The 18,352-nt window shown below is 27.7% G+C and overlaps 1 protein-coding gene across 1 annotated transcript in view; it reads left to right on the plus strand.

Moving 5' to 3' along the window:
• The window catches only part of LOC107455575 (glutaminase), a 55,700-nt gene that overhangs the window by 27,895 nt on the left and 9,453 nt on the right, over positions 1-18,352 (plus strand). Inside the window, exons 11-14 of the mRNA XM_016073199.4 lie at positions 3,363-3,539; positions 8,022-8,153; positions 11,921-12,075; positions 16,540-16,680. Of these exons, the coding sequence (XP_015928685.1) occupies positions 3,363-3,539; positions 8,022-8,153; positions 11,921-12,075; positions 16,540-16,680 (605 nt within the window). The remainder of the gene's footprint in view (positions 1-3,362; positions 3,540-8,021; positions 8,154-11,920; positions 12,076-16,539; positions 16,681-18,352) is intronic.

Raw genomic sequence — 18,352 nt, forward strand, 5'->3', positions numbered from 1 at the left:
TTTTAACTATTCATAATCTAGGATGCTTCTTTAAGATACAAGAATAATTAAATAACATAAACAGGCATGTGATTCTTAAGCTAATTCGGGTAATTAAGCTAATTTCAGCAAATCAATAATTTATATTCCGACAAAATTTTCTTGAAGTTCCTCTAATTTAAAATTTTATTTTTTATTCGCAAAATGTTTTTATGAGGACATTTATTGTACCCTTACCAGCTCTCTATTTTTTTTTTCTTCCTAAGTTCTTATTCAGGCGCAATAACGACTTTTTTTTTTTAATGATTCTTAGACAAGAACGCAACTTTAGTTAAACCTAAAAAAAGACGCTGTAAGAGAAATTTCATTTTAACTTCGACTGGAATTAATGAATTACCGAAGCAAACACAAAAATGTAAAATTGATAATCTTAAAAGTAATTCCAAAATGGCAGACAATAATTTAATAGATCGTTCGCTTGAAAAAAATGGTAATTTTTTTCTTGTGTTTTTTTTTTCATTTTTAAACTTATATTTTAGTGTGTAGTAATTTTTGTTGCAAATTACGATTTGTAGCAGAAGAATTATTTAACCAATGTGATATATTTGATTACTTTTTTATTTGGCTACAATTTAAAAGAATTTTTAATATGATATTAACAACATAGACATTTCAAAAAGTGCGTTTCATCGCGCTCGATACCATCATAAATCATTGTTTTGGTCTCTTTTTTTTGCAGTTAATGGGATGACGTTTTTCCATGGTTTTTTAAATTTAGTTATTATTACAACACGTAAAATTTGAATTGCGTATTTGTATAATCCCTTTTTGATGTGTTTAATTTGCATTGATACAATCATAAATCCATGTAGTGTTTCAATTATTTTACCGTTTTTGGTATTTAAGCTTTGTTTTTATTTAATTTGATAAATAAGTTTTCCTTGAATTTTATCATTTTCTTATTAACTAGGTATGAAGTATATTGTGCTTTTTAATCAGTAGTTTTGTTTTATATTAGTTAATTTGGTGATTTTAATAAATCATATAATATATAATTTGGTTTTATTTAGTTATAATTTGGTTTTATTTAGTTTATTATAATTTGGCTTAGCTTCAATTAAATGAATAACATTAATTAACTTACATATTTGCTAGTTTCTTTTGTGTTGGTTTGGTATTTACCATTGAACAAAGTTTTTTTTCTTTAACATTTTTATTAATCTCATATTTTTACCATCATAACTTATATTTTCTTTCTATTCATTCATTTTATTTATGATAAATTCTATTTATTTCTTTATTCTTTTCTAAAAAACGTTCGTCAGTTGATTAAATATGATTTAATTTCAATTAAATACTGATTATTTGTGTCAGTTTTCTTTTATAATTTTTTAGGGGACTTATTTGTCGAAAAGTTCTTTTATTTTATTTATTAATAAGTTCTACTTTTATTGTTCGTCTTCTTGCAACTTTACTTCATATTATATCAAAATTTATTTATTTTATGGCAAGGATTATAAATATTGCGTTTTTATAATTTGTTTATTTATTTATTTTCTGCTTATCAATTGATTATCTTTCAGCTATTTATTCTATTTGACTTAATTTAATAAATATGGATTAATTTTAATTAAATATGGATTGTTTTATATGTTTGTTAGTTTCTCTTTAGGATGGTTTGTTAATTGATGCTAAATATATATATATATATATATTTTATCATTTATCGCTCAACTAAGATTTGCATTTTTATTGGTGCTTATTTTTCCCATAATTAAGTTTTAATGAATTCTAACTGGGTTTTAATTCTTCATTACGTTTTTGTTTTCAAAAATTTTCTTGCGTGGATAAGATTTAAATTCAATTATGTATAGATCATTCATATATTTTTTTTTCACCAACTGATATTTTTTTTTAAATATTGTATAGTAAATTCCTTTAATCTTACATTATTCCCTTTAACATGACCCATACAACATGATCATTAAATGTTATATTGATAATTGTCTGTACTATAAATGTGACAATTTATTATTCCTAATCAGAGTTGGCAATATTTAAATTGTCTAATTGTTTTTAAATAAAAATCCTTTATAAATGCTTTCTTAGAGTTACAGTTTTATTTATAATTTTAATATACATTTTTATTAAATATAAATCTTGTTTAATTTTTTTTTTTTTAAATTCCGGAATTTATCATAAATCTACCTGGAAAAGTCAGGAAAAAAAAATTTTTTTTTTTAGTATGAATACTGTAATTGCTATTAAAGAATTACTATTGTTGCATTATGAACATGATGATTATAATCCAAGCATTATTGAAAAATAAATTATCATTATTTGATAATAGTAAAGAAATGTTACACTACTGACTTTTTTGCACCTTTTAGAAAACTATAATCAGGTGTTATAAATTAGTTTAGAAACTTTAACGTATTTTATGACATTTTTTATTCAATTATCTTGTATATTTGTATGAATGGAACATTTTAATCTAATATAAAGTTAGTCTTAATTATAATTGGGCCAAAAAATAAATCTAACTAAGCCTGCTTAAAAGCTGTGCACGTTTTTTCAATTACTTTTTACAATAACTAAAAATTTAATACCAGCCAACAATTAATTGGTATTTTTCCTGTCAACTTTTGTATTTGATGCTGATGTATTAAAGAAATGTATGCTTTATAATGACGAAATTTGGTGCAGGAGTTGTATGGTATAACTGACTAATTGAAGATTGTGATGATAACTGGATCATAATTATAATTAAAGTTTTATTCCCTAGTATTAGTAGAGCTCAAGATACAAAATTATATTTTGTCTGTAAGACTTTTGAAGTGGAATAATAAATTTTGCAAAATAATATCGATAAGGACAGAAGATAAATCCCCCTTGAGCAGCCTAATCAAAAGCCAAATTAAAAAGTGATTGAATAGTTCCCAATAGACAGTTAGGAGCATGGGAAGATATCCATGGTTGGTGATTCATTGAAAGATAAAATAATCAAAAAGCAAAGTAAACCCCTGTAATAAATATTAAATTTTAAATAATTTGGCTATAGCTAATTATCAAAAAGAATCATGAGAATTAGTATAACCCTGTAACTGAAACATTTTTGTGGTAAGAGAAATTAAGAAATAAATTTTGATGTTAGATTTAGTCGTGGCATTGAATGAATGAGTTTTACATTTATTGAAATAAAAAGTTAGCCGTTACATTGATTGTTAAGAAAAGAATAAAAATTTATATTAGCTTTTTATAAAATGCAATAAAAAGTAAATAATTGGTTTCATTTAATTAAAATTCGATTAAGAATGAAAGCTAGGAAATATGGCATCACATGCTGTTGTGTCAAAATATTGAGACTGCATTCTCTGTTTTAGATGTGTTCTTTGGAAGTGAATTGTGAGACAGTTGGTGTGATGGCTGCCACTTTGGCCAATGGTGGGATTTGCCCAATTACTGGGCAGCAAGTTATTGACACCCATTCTGTCCGTGATGTTCTGTCTCTGATGCATTCTTGTGGCATGTACGACTATTCTGGTCAGTTTGCATTCAAGGTAATACAATCATGCATTTTTCTTTTATCTAGCCTTGAACGTATTACAGGACTCCCACGGGTCAGGGAGAATCAGGGAAAGTTGCAATTTTTTAGAAAAAGCATAGAAAATTTCTATATCAGGAAAATAACCAGTCTTAAAATTGTCCATAACAGTAATCAGTTATTGAGATTCAATTTTAATAATTTTATAAAAAAACACCTTCTAGTGAAGTTTTTTCATGTTTCTCTTCTTATTATATTATGTGTTTTTGCTCACAAAATCTAATATTTAATATTACAAATGAAAAAAAATCAAAGTTTTCTTATGAAAAATAGCATGATAAAATAGGGTATGGTTTTTCATTAAAATTTAACTGATATACCTGGATAAGTCATGGATTTTTTTTTCTGAAATTGAGTGGAAACTCTGTTATTATATATGACAGATATAGCAGAAAAAATTTATGTATAAATTTTGTATGGCAGTAAAATAATGTTATAAGGTATTACTGCTATTCTTTTTATGTGTAACTAAATGACAAAAAGGAAAGCAAACGCAATTTTTAAAAAAATTGAGCAAATTTTTTGTTAAAAAAGAAGCTTATGTTAAATTTATTATAATTTGTGGTCTATTCCAGGGCTCGAAAAACAGCCCGTCCGTGTGGACGGCCATTTTCCCGTTAATGTTCATGATATATTTTCAATTTTTGTTATCTTACAAGAGTCTAGCTCCTCACTTCTAAAATGACCCTCTAATCTCGAAATACAGCAACATACTGCGCATGATGGAATTGATCTTTTCTCTGTCTGGGAGTACTGCAGCGGTTNATTTTCCTTTTTTGATTTATAGTAATTTTATCTTTACATTAAAAATAATAAATGCAAAATTCTCATTATTGTATTTGTAAATTTATTCTATATTATGCTGCAAGTTAAGAAAAACCATTATCCCTATGGAGAGAGCTTTTTTGCATCTAAGTACACATCAAATGGATGTCCAGCGTGAACTCTTGAAATGACGTTGCACAGCCTTCTTTTTGCTTTCTTTCTTAAATTGTGTGAAGTGAGGAAAACAAAATTTAGTGAATAAAAACGTCCCCTCATAGAGGACATTCACTCATTGATCAAGAACCAGTATGAACTAAAAATAAGTTCAAAAATTTCTCTTCCCTTGGCGTTCCAATTCAGGGAGCTTGAGATGAACTTCACCACCGCCAAATATTCTGCTTCATGCCAAACGTTTTGTTATTGTCTTCTTCAACAAATACCCTCAGCATGACGGAATATTGGCTAAAAAAGATTAAAAAAATAAAGTACAAGCTTCCCCTCATATTTCATTTTAAATAGCCGCCAAATTTTGAAACTTTTTTTATTTCTGATGGATAACCTTGAGCTGTCTCCGAAAAATTTATGGAAATTTTTGAGTTGGTTTTTACTTTGTTTTGATTCTTTTTATTGCACTTTTTACTACATATTTTTACACTTACATTTTTTTGTTATTATTATATTATTATTATTTGATAAATTTAATGTGTTTAGAATTTTTATTTTGAAAAATTGCTTTTCATGATGGTCCCAAAGTATCTTATATTATTATGGCCTATAAAATAATTTTCATGTGTATTAATGAGTTGTAATCAATACAAAAATCTAATAATTTTCTTTTACTAAAAGGTCACTTAACTTAATGTATAATTCATTGAATGAACCTTTTCTTATTGAAAATTACATAATTATCAATAACTTAATTTTACTTATGGCACATCGATGTTAAATAATTTCATGCATCTCTTATTGTCGCAATCTTTTCTTAAAATATTGTAATAAAGATTTTTATGTGATCATTTTGTAATTAAATAATCAAAAGTTATTTTTTATTACAAGTAATGGGATTCAAAACTTGAAAGAACTAGTACCTGAAACAAAAATATAGAAAATAAAAGAGAGTTAAAGAAAATTAAACGCATAACCAAATTGCAATGATTTGTTAATTTCCTAGCAATATTCACTGTCAAGAAGGGCATAAAAAGTTTAAGACTAAATGAATAAATTTAAAAGAAATGTTTTAGAAAACAAACTGTCTCATGTAAACCTGAATACATGTTTCTAAATAATTCTCCATGTTTAATATAAGCAAATTTTTTATTCAAAACCATTTTGAACATAATGTTTAAATTAATTTCTCTAGCTGTGTAAATTATACAGGTGTAAAGTAATTTCTCCAGGAAAGTTCAGTTCCTAAAATCAGGGATGAGATTTTTTTTAGCAGATTTCCGCTTTTTTATTTTTGTCTCTCGAATTTCAGCCTTTTTATCGAAAACTCCGATTCTCTAAAGGTTTCACCTTTTTTTAAATAATGTTACGCTTTTTCAGAAAATTCAGCTGTTGAAATAAATTAATTATATTTTCAAAGATAAACAAAAAATTCAAACTGCATAACTGCCAACCCTTCCGCATTTTTACATATTTTAGCTATTTTCTCCGCTTTTACTCGCTGAAGATAAGATTTTTCGCATTTTTACCCGCCCGCGAGATCTCTCGTATTTTCGTAATTCAGACGTCGCTTCTTCAAACAAGCCTTTTAGATGTCCCTAGCCCAATTTAATTAGTTACTATGATGGTGACTGTTTTTCGATTTACGATTATTAGTATATATAGGCATTGCAACATCAGAGAAACTGGAAGAGAATACATTCAAAACTGACATTCTGTGCATGAAAAGAAGAATGTTGCATAGGCAGGTAAAAAAAGAAAAAATAGGATTTGTCTAAAGATGTTCGAAGAAGGGCTAAGGACAAAATTAATCATTAATCTGTTTGTGTCAGTTTTGGTGTTAGCACAAGAATACATAAAACTTTTCCAAACTGGAGCACCCCTCATTTACAAGCAATTTGACCTTATTAAAGGATATTTTGCTTGTTTTGTTAAACATAAAGTATTTGCAGCAATCGAAAATTTAAAAAAAAAAAAAATTTAACATAAGGACATAGCAAACAAAAGCAATTACTTAAAAAGTGATTCAATTTACTTTGGAAAAATAGTTAATTAACTCTCAGCAGCAAATTTCAAAATTTAAAAAATAATGTTGCTGTTATTTATGCTATAAAATGCAAAATTCATATCAAATGAAAAATAATTATTTATCGAGTTGCTGATTATCATGCAATTTTTCAAACTAAAATAAAAAATTTTGTATGTTAAAGAGCTACTATATGTTTCTACTTCACAGTTATTGATATGTTTCACAGGGCTCTAGCTAGATTAGATTACAATATGAACATAGTGATTCCCATTGTAAAAGTTTATTTTCTTTTCTAAATTTAAAAAGTCATGTTACTGATGTATTTGCTATAAATCATGTAATAGTATTTATTAAAAATATGGAATGTTAATGTATGTTCTCAGTATAGTTCTAATTTGCTAAACTAGTTAGTTTCTCCAGTAATAATTGTCTCCTTTATGTGAACTGAAGAAAAAAATAATTTCTAGCTTTATTTTTTCAATTGGTAATTTCCCTTTTTACTAAACGTTAAGTATCGATGTAATCATTCATATATTAATAAATTAGTACACAATTTTATGTCAACACATAACTATTTATTATCTTAAATTGCCTGGAATTTATTATTAAACAATTGTACACTCATAAAATTAACTTTCGTGGAAATTCAGCTTTTTTGCCTTTTGGCCTTGTTAAATGAGTGAAGTAGTCACTACATTTCGAAAGTAGTTTGTAGCCACTTTATTTATAAGAAAACGGAGTTGTAGTTATAATAAACTACAAAAATAATGTAGTTTTACCGACCACTGGTTATAACAAATCTTCTTGAATCTTAGTGAAGTAGACACTACCTTCAGAAAAATTTAGTAGGAGTTAACTACATTTGTAACAAAATAGTTATAGTAAACTACAAAAATATGTAGTTTTTCCGACCACTGGTTATAACAAATCTCTGTGAATCCTAGTGAAGCAGTTTCTACAATTCCAAAGTAGTTTGTAATCACTACCTTTAAATAAACATAGTTGTAGTTAACTACATTTGTAAGAAAGTAGTTATAGTAAACTGAAAAAAATAATGTAGTTTTTCTGACCACTGGTTATAACGAATATCCTCATCTTTATTTTAAGAATATTAAAATTACCCTTGGGTTAATCCCCTGAAATCCTTGAGAAAAATTTTCAGTGCTCTGAATTTTTATGGCTCATGAAGGCAACCATATAATTTTGAACTATATAGGATATTCAAGGAAGCTGATATCAACAAATACAGTCTCTTAAGGCTTGCCGAATGGATCTTGACATTTAAGATCTTCAATTAGAAACCAATGGGAAGTATAGCGTTAGAGGTTAGATCTAAGATCAAATGGCTTGACTGTATGGAAAAGGATTTTACTTTATTATACTTTATGTATATTTCTTGTTGGGAGTGACAAAAATATTCAATGAAACAAAATTGTTTTTGTTCCTGTTTGATTCTGACATATTTGTTTATTTATCCAGGTGGGTCTTCCAGCTAAATCAGGTGTTTCAGGAACGACAATGGTTGTGGTTCCCAATGTCATGGGAATCTGCCTGTGGTCGCCACCCCTAGATTCCTATGGAAATTCTGTGCGTGGAGTTCAATTCTGTGAGGTCTGTCATTTTTTTACAGTATTTAACATATTTAATCTTTAAAAATTTGGATTATAATGTTATAAATATACTTATACAAATAAAAGTAGGGGTTTTTCACAATAAATGTTATCAGCAATATTTATGTTCTCGATTAATTGTTCTTGATTAAAACAATTAGCTTGCCAACAGATGTATGTAAGCAGAATTGTAACAAAACTTTAAATACAATACATATTAAAAAAATTCTTTTTCTTATCAGGCTCTTTTCTATCTTTTTAATTTTTTTTCTATTGTATCAAATTATTGGGCGTACATATAAGTTCCGGCCGTTCGTCACAAGATGGCACTATCAGAAAGGTTATGTAGAAATTGACTAGTGTTAAATGTCTTATTGTTAGATGTGTGTTTATCTGGTAGCAACATAGCCTTAAAGTATAAGTGATTCCATATTAGCATTACGTAATTGTTTCATGCAAAAATGTCAAGTTTTGTGCCAAATAAGTGTCATTTGCAGGAACTTTTGGTTAACTTCTTTAATTTGAAGAAATCTGCAGCTGAGGTGCATCGATTGCTTGGAGAAACATATGGTGAGGCTGCTTTAAGTGAGAGAAGTTTTCGTGGGTAGTTTCAGAAGTTTGACGTGGAATACAAAGAGCGGAAATTGTACAAAGGCAAGAAATTAGAAGAATTGTTGGAAGAAGATAGCGCCAAAAAGAACTTGCTCTTACATTACAAGTAACTCAGCAAGCGATTTCACATCGTTTAAAATTGTTGAGAATTGTTGATCCAAAAATAATAAATAAATAAAAAGTTGGGTTCCATACGAACTGAAGCCAAAAGACATTGAACGTCAATTTTGTATGAAAATTGATTTCGCTATTCGGAAACGCTTCACTACTCAACCCACTGTATTCGCCAGACCTTACCCCATCAAATTATCACCTATTCTGGTCGATGGCACATGGTCTGTCTGAGCAGAAATTGACATCATTTGAAGAAACCAAGGAATCTGTCGATTTGTGGATATCCTCAAAAGATGAAGATTTCTGCCAAAGTGGTATTCAAATGCTCCCAGAAAGATGGGAAAAAAGTAGTGTCTAGAATTGGAGAATACTTTGAAGTACCGTTTTTTCATAATAAACTGCTAATTTTTTATATTAAATGACGAAAACTTATTTGTACTCCCAATCAGAGCCAGATTATACCTTTTGTAGGCCCTAGGCACAGCCGTTTTTGGGCCCTCCTCTCCTTCCCCCTCTCCTCCCCTCTTTTCAAAATATATGCTAAAATTTTCTTGCATATTTTTTTTAACATTTTTATTAATATGGATTTTAATTTGAATACGACATTTTGCGTAGTTTGGAATTCGACAGCATAATACAAGATTTCGTTGAATCCAAAAATCGCAAAAAAGTAATATATTAGATCATAAGATTCTGCAAAATAATGTATTACCGAAAAATATTATATTTTTATTTGTATCTTCATAATTTTGTGCAAAATACACTTGTTGTTTTTAAAGCTAAATTACTTTTGTCAACAAATTTTTTTCTCCCAATTTTTTTGTAGGCCCCTGAATTTCATAGACCCTAGGCACGTGCCTAGTGTGCCTATAGGTTAATCCGGCCCTGCTCCCAATACATTGTTGCTTTTACTTCATGCAGGGTTTTGATCAGTCCTGAATAAAAGCCCTAATTGTCCAAAATCTTCCTTTTTCAAGTTTTTTGTTGTTGTTTTTTATCAATAGATGAAAGAATTATGAATGTACATATTAATTGATGGATGAAGATGCAGAGAATTCATATTTTTATTAGAAACCTGCTTTTTGTAGAAAGGGACACAGAAATATGGAAATCCTTAGTCCTAAAATGCATAATTTTCAAAGCACTGTTGTCGTAATATAATGTATTAAAAATATTAGAATCAGAAACACCCTGTGGAAAGGGTTGACAAAACGACTCATAAATGACGAGGATTTACTGTAGAATCGACACAAATGAAACAAAACCAAAAGTAATACAATCGAAGTTGACAGATGCAAGTTACAATAATATCTTCTTTAAAATATATAAATTAGAAAAAACAAGTGGAAATGGCCAAAACAATAAACATAAAATTACAATGAAATCAGACATAACAAAAAGTGAATTTTGGATAAATCAATAACAAATAGTCATTACTACTTCATTATATAGTATGTAATTAAAAATATCAATTAAAAGGCGTAACTCCATAAAAGTAGGTAAAAACATGGTCTTTAAATAATGTGGGTTTACACTGGAATCGTTTCAAAACCAGCAGTTCAAATAGTGATAACTGATATTCAAAATTCATGGTTTTAAATAATATTAGGTTAAACATCATAATTTGAAAAACCTTGCAAAAATAAAACAAAAAACAACAAATAGGGCTGATCGTCCGGAAATACCCCTGTAGAATTTACTCTGCATTGATGATTTACTATATAATTTTAATGATAGTATGTTTTTATGGGATGACTTTTTACTTTCTTGTTTTGTTCCTATGTTTTTGCTTTTTCATGTCAATTACCTCTGCCATTTGAAATAAATAAATGTTTTTATGGGTGAGGGTTAATAAGTTTAATTTAAATTGGGAATTTTATTTAGTTTCAAATATTATTGGCACATTTATTTGATTGCCTTGAGAAATAAATTCTAAAAAGTAATTCCTTGTTAGTTGTTGCATTTCTGTTACATATTTTTTTATTTAACAATGCATTTTTTCAAGCTCTTTTAAATATGATATAAAATGTTAACTTATTGCTCAAAAATTTTATGTTACAAGCAGCAAGTTTCTTTGTATATAATGACTATTTACTCCAACCTGCTTCAAAAACCACATTTATTTGCTCCAAAGCACATTTTTTCTGCTACTAAATAATTATGCTGCTATTTCATCCCTGCAATTGTAATGGAAGCTGAAAACATTACTAAAGATAGGTCCTTGAAGATAATACTAGTCTGTGTATAGTTTCACTGGTCTATTTATTATTATTTTTTTGTACAAAAAAAAAGTTAATAAAATGAATTTAAGTGAAAAATTACAATTTAATGAATGTGCATTCTTCACAATTATGGTGAAATATGCTATTTTGTGGCTATTACATAGATTAAAACACAAAACTCAAAATCAAGAAACCAAAGCAACAAACCATCTTTTAATATTGATTGCTGGTTTGGCGTTCCACAAATATTATTTTGTGAGCATCTGTGTGAAAGTTTAGTGGTCCCAAACCAACGGAACACTGTAACATTTCACAAGTTATATCTAAAATTATTTTGCGTACATTTTTTTCCTTCACATTTTGACTGCTTTTGTTTTTAAATTAGAGATTTTATGAGTAGCTGGTAAAGAAAATGCATATAAAGCAAAAAGATGCTTCAATATTTCTCTGCTTTGCCCCAGTTTGGTCATCCTTTAAATGCTCTACTTTAAAAAAATAATTAAATAAATAAATAAATAAAGTTTTTCCTCAGTTGCAAAAATTTAGTTTTTTTTTTTTTTTTTTCCCCTCATAAAAAAAATTTACTTTCTAAAGGCAATGCTTTACAATTTTTTTTTTCAAACATGCAACAAAAAATGACATTATCTAGAACAAATATAAGTATAACACGTTTGATTTGAAGTATATGAAGTATTTGAGTAAAATGTAACCAACTACAATAAATCTTAAATTATGATTACATTTGTAATCATATTTACAAATAGTAACTATGATTACATATACTTTGATTAATATAATTATTTTGGTAAATGTATTTCAGGAGTTGGTGAGAGTGTTCAATTTCCATCATTATGACAACCTGAGACACACAACACAGAAAAGAGATCCCAGAAGACAGAAATATGAGACAAAAGGTCTGAAGATTGTTGGGTTACTCTTTAGTGCTGCCAGTGGAGATGTCACAGCCATGAGAAGGTGACATTGTGTGCCATATCCGAATTTATTCATCAGTTATAATCCCCTTGTAGTAAATGGTCACTGGTGTACATTAAATCTGTCGGGTCACAGAGTCCTCCATGTTCCCATAAGAAATTATACCTCTTTGGGTACTGGATTGGAGATTGATCATTCTCTAGTTCAGGTCAAAATTACAATCTGTGGGTATATGAATGGGTCCGCCCTATAAACGGGTGCTATGTATGGGTGCAGCAGAAGTCTAATTCTTGGCCGTAGATGGCGCCACTTGAAAGTGAGAACAATTGCACCCCCATTGTCTTAATGGCCTACGTCAACAAGATCAAAATATACCGGTCATTCAAATCTAAGGTTTTACAACAAAAAAAATTGTGTAACATTTTAGCAATAAATTTAAGAATGAAAAAAAAATTAACTTGATGGGCATATAAATACTGACTATTTCATTTTTGTAACTCTTCATTTTTTAGGAATATTGTTTTCTCAAAGATAATATTAAAGTGCTAAAAATTTCTTTCAAATTACAATTGCACCTTTGAGTTATCCAAAAGGGGGAATTCTGCATTATTTTATTTTCATTCATTTTTTCTTGATACTCATAATACACCTACTATGTAAAATATTGTATGAATTTACTTCAAACCATTCTATTCATCATAAATCAGGGGTGATTGGTTTCTGGGTTTTTCATATTATCCTTCCGAGTGATAAAATTAAAAGCAGGGTATATAATTTTTCTGGGAATATAACGGAATTCTGCATTTCTCAAGACCATTGGTTCTCGGACTTTTACTAATCAAAAACTTATAATCTGACAAAATATTCACGGAATTCCTCAATTTAAAATCTATATTTTGAAACTTTCGCTATAACGAGACACTCACATACATGTGATTATTCTTCCAATGGACAGAAATTCGCCAATTGATTCTTTTGGTTTGACGGATTTCTGCCATTTTGAATATTTAAAACTGTGGCCGAATTCGCTAATATCGCGATTCATATTCACCCTGTTTGAATATAAAACATCAAATTTCGTATTTACCTAATTTAAAAGTTACACGTTGCGATTCGTATTCACACAATTTTAAAATAATAATCACGCGATTTTAAAATCCAATTTCACATTTCATATTCGCACGATTTTAAAAATCCAGCATCGCGATTCTTGTAAGAACTAAGATTAGTTACTATAAAAGTGTGATAATCGTCATTGGTGGGTAATTTAATTATAAATCTTACTGAAAAAAATTATGTTATGTACAAAACATGTATGATATATAAATTGATATTGATTTTTTGCAAATAAAATTTTCAGGGTTTTTCACTGTGTCCCAATTACCCCTGATAAACACATGATTTTAAAAACAGAAATAAGACGTTATTCCGCCGGTCATGCCTTGTTATCTGGCCAGATATATATTGTGTTGTATGATGATTTAAATATAGGCTCTTTACTATTTCCAAGATTTGATGTATTCAACTCTTTCAAAAGCTTCTGTTCTGCAAAATATTCTTACAAAAAAATTGTTGAAGTGAGTTTAATCTTGCAGTGATAATGTTGAAATGTCGTTTACTGTCATTGAAAAATATACAAAGTCCTGGATTTGTACACGCCAGTACCGGGAATTGTCTGGGAGAAACAACATTTTATCTCAAACCTGGGAATTTGACACCTCATCAAATTGCAAGATTTCAGTTTTTAACTGTAATTTGCGCTTACCCAATTGAGGATTTAAAAATAATAATAAGATTTTTTCAGGACCTACAGTCATTAAGTGTATCCTCAAGATTTTATTCTCAAGTTTTTCTGGAGTGTTGTGAATTGGATGTTGGAGTTAAGAACTACTGCCTTAAGAGCATTGACATTTAAATTTGTTTTTTTTTATCCACCTTTATTTTTCATTTTTCGTTGTCCTTGATTTATTATGAGTAATTACTGCTTTATCATTTCGGAGCGTGCATTAATTATTCAGAACAAAACGTTTTTTATCATCTGCTATGTTTAATTATTTTATATCTATTAAAGCAAGAATATTTTTTAATTGAATGAATTCTTATTCCTTAGAGGTGTAACATTCGCTAGTTTTGCCTGATGCAAAAGCAGAAGATAATTTATACTCAAACATACAAGTATTTATAGCTAAAAGTAGACGATTACTTTATGAAGATGATTGCTGCTTTCACTTTTTATGAGTGATACATTTTGAATTCATCTACGTTTTGAGTTTTTTTTTTTTTTTTCCATTTGCAATAAATTTCATACTCAATAAATTAGTTCTTATTCATGAGTTTTAGGATAAAGATTTTTTTTTTATTTGATTGATTTCATTATATCCTGCCTTGTTGAGGGTTTTAATATTTATGATAATGCTTCTTTTAAATAATTAGTTTCTATTCGATAATTTAAGTATTGTTTTTATTTAATTTGATTAATAAGTTTTCCTCATATTTTATCATTTTCTTTTCTTCCTTATAACTAGGTATTAAATAAGTTTTTACTTTATTATAATTTAGTATAACTTTAATTAAACCAGGGTTGCCACTCCACAGAGAGAACAGTATAAACCTGAAAAATACAGGAAATTTAAAAATTTCCTAAAATAACAGAATTTTGATTATTTTCTTTACAAATTGGGAAAATACAGGGAAATTTATTACTTATTTTTGTCTTTTAAAAAATGGTGAACATTTAAAGCGTAATCTATGAAATATTTAAGGATGATATTTCAGTATACTAAACTATTTCATTTGCTAGTGTTATTTAAGTATGTCTTATTTTTGTCTTTTAAAAAATGGTGAACATTTAAAGCGTAATCTATGAGATATTTAAGGATGATATTTCAGTATACTAAACTATTTCATTTGCTAGTGTTATTTAAGTATGTTCAGCTGTTCGTTTTTCCAGCTATTAAAACTAGTTTAGTTAGGCCAATATATCTGACACAAGAGCTCAGTAATTGTGTTTCCTCTTAATATATTGTGTATAATATCTACAGGGAATTTTTTTTTCCATATTTGAGTGGCAACTCTGTAAATGAATGACTTCAATTGACTTACATATTTTCTAGTTTCTTTTTGTGCTGGTTTGATATTTATCATTAAAATAAGTTTTTTTTTAAGTATATTTTATAATTTAAAAGTTTTACCATTGTGATTTATATTTTCTATCTATTTATCTATCTTATATATGATTCATTTTTTTAAATAGAAAATTTTAACATATTGATTTTTATAATTTTTCCCCCTTCTCTTGTTTTTTAACAAGAGAAAAGAAAAATCCAATTATTCAATTCATTCATCAATTGATTAAATGTAATTTAATTTCAATTAAATACAGATTGCTTGTATACTATTTTTATAATTTTATTTTCTTAGTAATTTAGTTTTTTTTTTTCTTTTGGATGAGTTAAATGTTTTTTTTTTAAACTTATTTATTAATAAATAAGTTCTACTCTTATTTTTTGTCTTACAGCTTTGTTTCATGTTTTTGGAAAAAAATTTTTTTACTAGTTGTTAAAAAGCATTATTTTTTTAGTTATCTATTCTATCTGACTTAATTTAATAAATATGGATTAATTTTAATTAAATATGGATTGTTTATATATTTTCTTTTTTGGATTGTTTGATAATTGGTGCTGAAAATATGTTGTTGTTTTTTTAAATTATTTTATTTTTAAATTAGTATCGCTCAATTAAGTTTTGAAATCTTCTAGGTACTAATCTTTCCCATAATTAATTTTCAATCTATGTCAATATATTGGGTTTTAATTTTTTATTGCATTTAAGCTTTAAAAAATGTTACCTTAATTAAATTCGATTTAACTTTAATTTATATAGATTATTTTTAAGTTGTTTTTCGTCCTAATAAAATATTTGTTTTTTTAATATTGCCTAGTAAATTCCTTTAGTCTTATTTAATCCTTTCAGTCATGTTTATAGTTTTGACAGTTTATTCTTTCTAATCAGAGTTAACATTAATTAAATCATCTATTTTTTTTTAAATAAAAATAATTTAATGCTTTTTTGAAGTTGAAATTTTATATATAATTTTATTTAACATGTTTGTTAAATATATATTTTGTTGAATTTTTTTTTTTTGTTTTTAAAGTTCTGGAATTTTATGTAAATTTACCTGGAAAAGTCAAAGAAAAAATACCTTCTTTTCTAGTAAGAGTCCTGCAAATTCTTTGAATTAATCTGTTGCCTCAATGGGGTAAAAAAAAATTTTTTAAAAAAAAGAAAAAAAGAAGTTATATTTCGATGATGCCGGATATGATAACACTTAACTTTTTATAAAATTTACCATTTCTACAAAGGTTTAGAATTTATTTCAGCATTGCTCATTAAGGTGGCCATTCAAAGTCCTGCTGTCAACTTTTCTGCTCTAAAAGATTTAAAAATCTTGTATTGACATATTCTATTGCAAATTTCTGATTACACCTCTTCCATTAATGTTTAAAGGCACTATTTGTCCGGAATGGACATGGGTCAGAGTGACTATGATGGACGGACAGCCCTCCACTTGGCTGCTTCTGAGGGACACCTGGAATGTGTTGAATTCCTACTAAAAGTGTGTGGGGTCGACCACAAACCCCAGGACAGGTCAGTCTTCACTTTGATTATATTGTGTACGTAATTTTCGACTCACATGCAGTTTTAAATGGATAACTTTTTCAGATTCATTGTTTTTAACTATGATATAAACAAAGTTTAACCATTTTACTGTGTTTATGTAAATTAGTTATTACTTTTTTTTCATTAACCAGTTCAGTTATATACATATTTTTAACTAATTATAAGTTGTTTGTTACTACATATAAATACACTTACATTCTTATTATTTATATAAAGCTATTTGAAACAATTTTTCTAATGTTAAAAGAATATGGATAAACCCACTCCTTTTCTTGAAAGTGATAATAATTAACATAAATGCTTCTAAAGATATGCATGATTTTTAGTACCGGTTTTACAAAGTTTGAGCAACCTAGCACTTTTTTGGTAAATTATGTTATGTTTATTTTACCGTATTACATTCCGCTTTTTTTGCTGACATTTTATTATTAATATATTTTCAATTTAATTCTTATAGCATTTCACAGATTGTTTTATTATTAAATTATGTGAAAAAAAATTGCTGATCTTAAAGAATGGTATAGAATTGGAATACAGAGTAAAAAAAAATTGCAAAATGATCTTTTGATTTGTAAATGGTCATTCTCACTGCATTTCAATTGATCAATGCAATTACATTAAGTTCTTCAAATTCTCCATCCAGAGAAGAAATGGAGAGTATAGATTGGATTATTGCAGACCTTGCAGTTGTCCTATATTTTGGAGAGAAAAATGTCTTAAAGTGTCCTATGTTTTGTCCTTTATTTTTTCATAATATAAAGTTTTGCTTTTGATTTAGTCGAGTAGTGATGAAAATGTTTAATTTATTAATTATTTTTTTGTTTCTATAGCTTTTGTTGCTTGTTTTCATAATTTAAGAGGGGGATTTTCAAGACCATTTTAAATTTTGGATAATGTAGAAACTTAAATCTACCGTAATAGGTGCTACATTTATTTTTAAATTTTACTTTGAATAGGATTTGTATGATGCTTTTAAAAACAAGGTAACTTCATAAGTTTTAGATTGGATTCAAAATTTCACAGCATATGCTGCAAATTTAGTTTCTATTACACTTTGGTGTTTTTGATTGCATTTATTATTTTTGTTTGGAAGGTGAGCATTCTTACTAAAGACATTTCTCATTACTAAAAATATCACCAATTTTTTAAAAAACATTTAAAAGAAAAAAGAACATCTGCAAGACAAAATGAAGTATTAGTAGACTTCCTGTTCAATTTTTAGATGAATTAAAGAAAAGTTTGACGAAGTTGATGAGCCTGCAAATATCAAATGGAAGTAGAGATATTTAAAAGGCAAAAACATTTTACTCTAGAATTCATTTTTAGTAATTTTTCCTGAATTTGGCACCTCTCCAAGGCTGCACCCGAGGACTGACCTCTCTAGCTATGCCACTACTTCTTTTCAACCATAAAGTGCCTGCAAGTGATGTAGTGTGGATATTTCAATCCTAATTTGTTGTTGAAACGTAGCATTAGACTGTTCGAGTAAGCCAAGTACCAATTCTCTTATGATATACTTTCACAAAGATATTAATTCTTTTACTATATATTTACACAAAGAAAGGCAAGAAGCTCTGTAGAACGTAAACAAACTTATTATACGTCAAAGTTGGCTGGTACAAAAAAGAAAAATATATCA

The sequence above is a fragment of the Parasteatoda tepidariorum genome, chromosome 9, assembly GCF_043381705.1.
Source record: "Parasteatoda tepidariorum isolate YZ-2023 chromosome 9, CAS_Ptep_4.0, whole genome shotgun sequence".
NCBI lineage: Eukaryota > Metazoa > Arthropoda > Arachnida > Araneae > Theridiidae > Parasteatoda > Parasteatoda tepidariorum.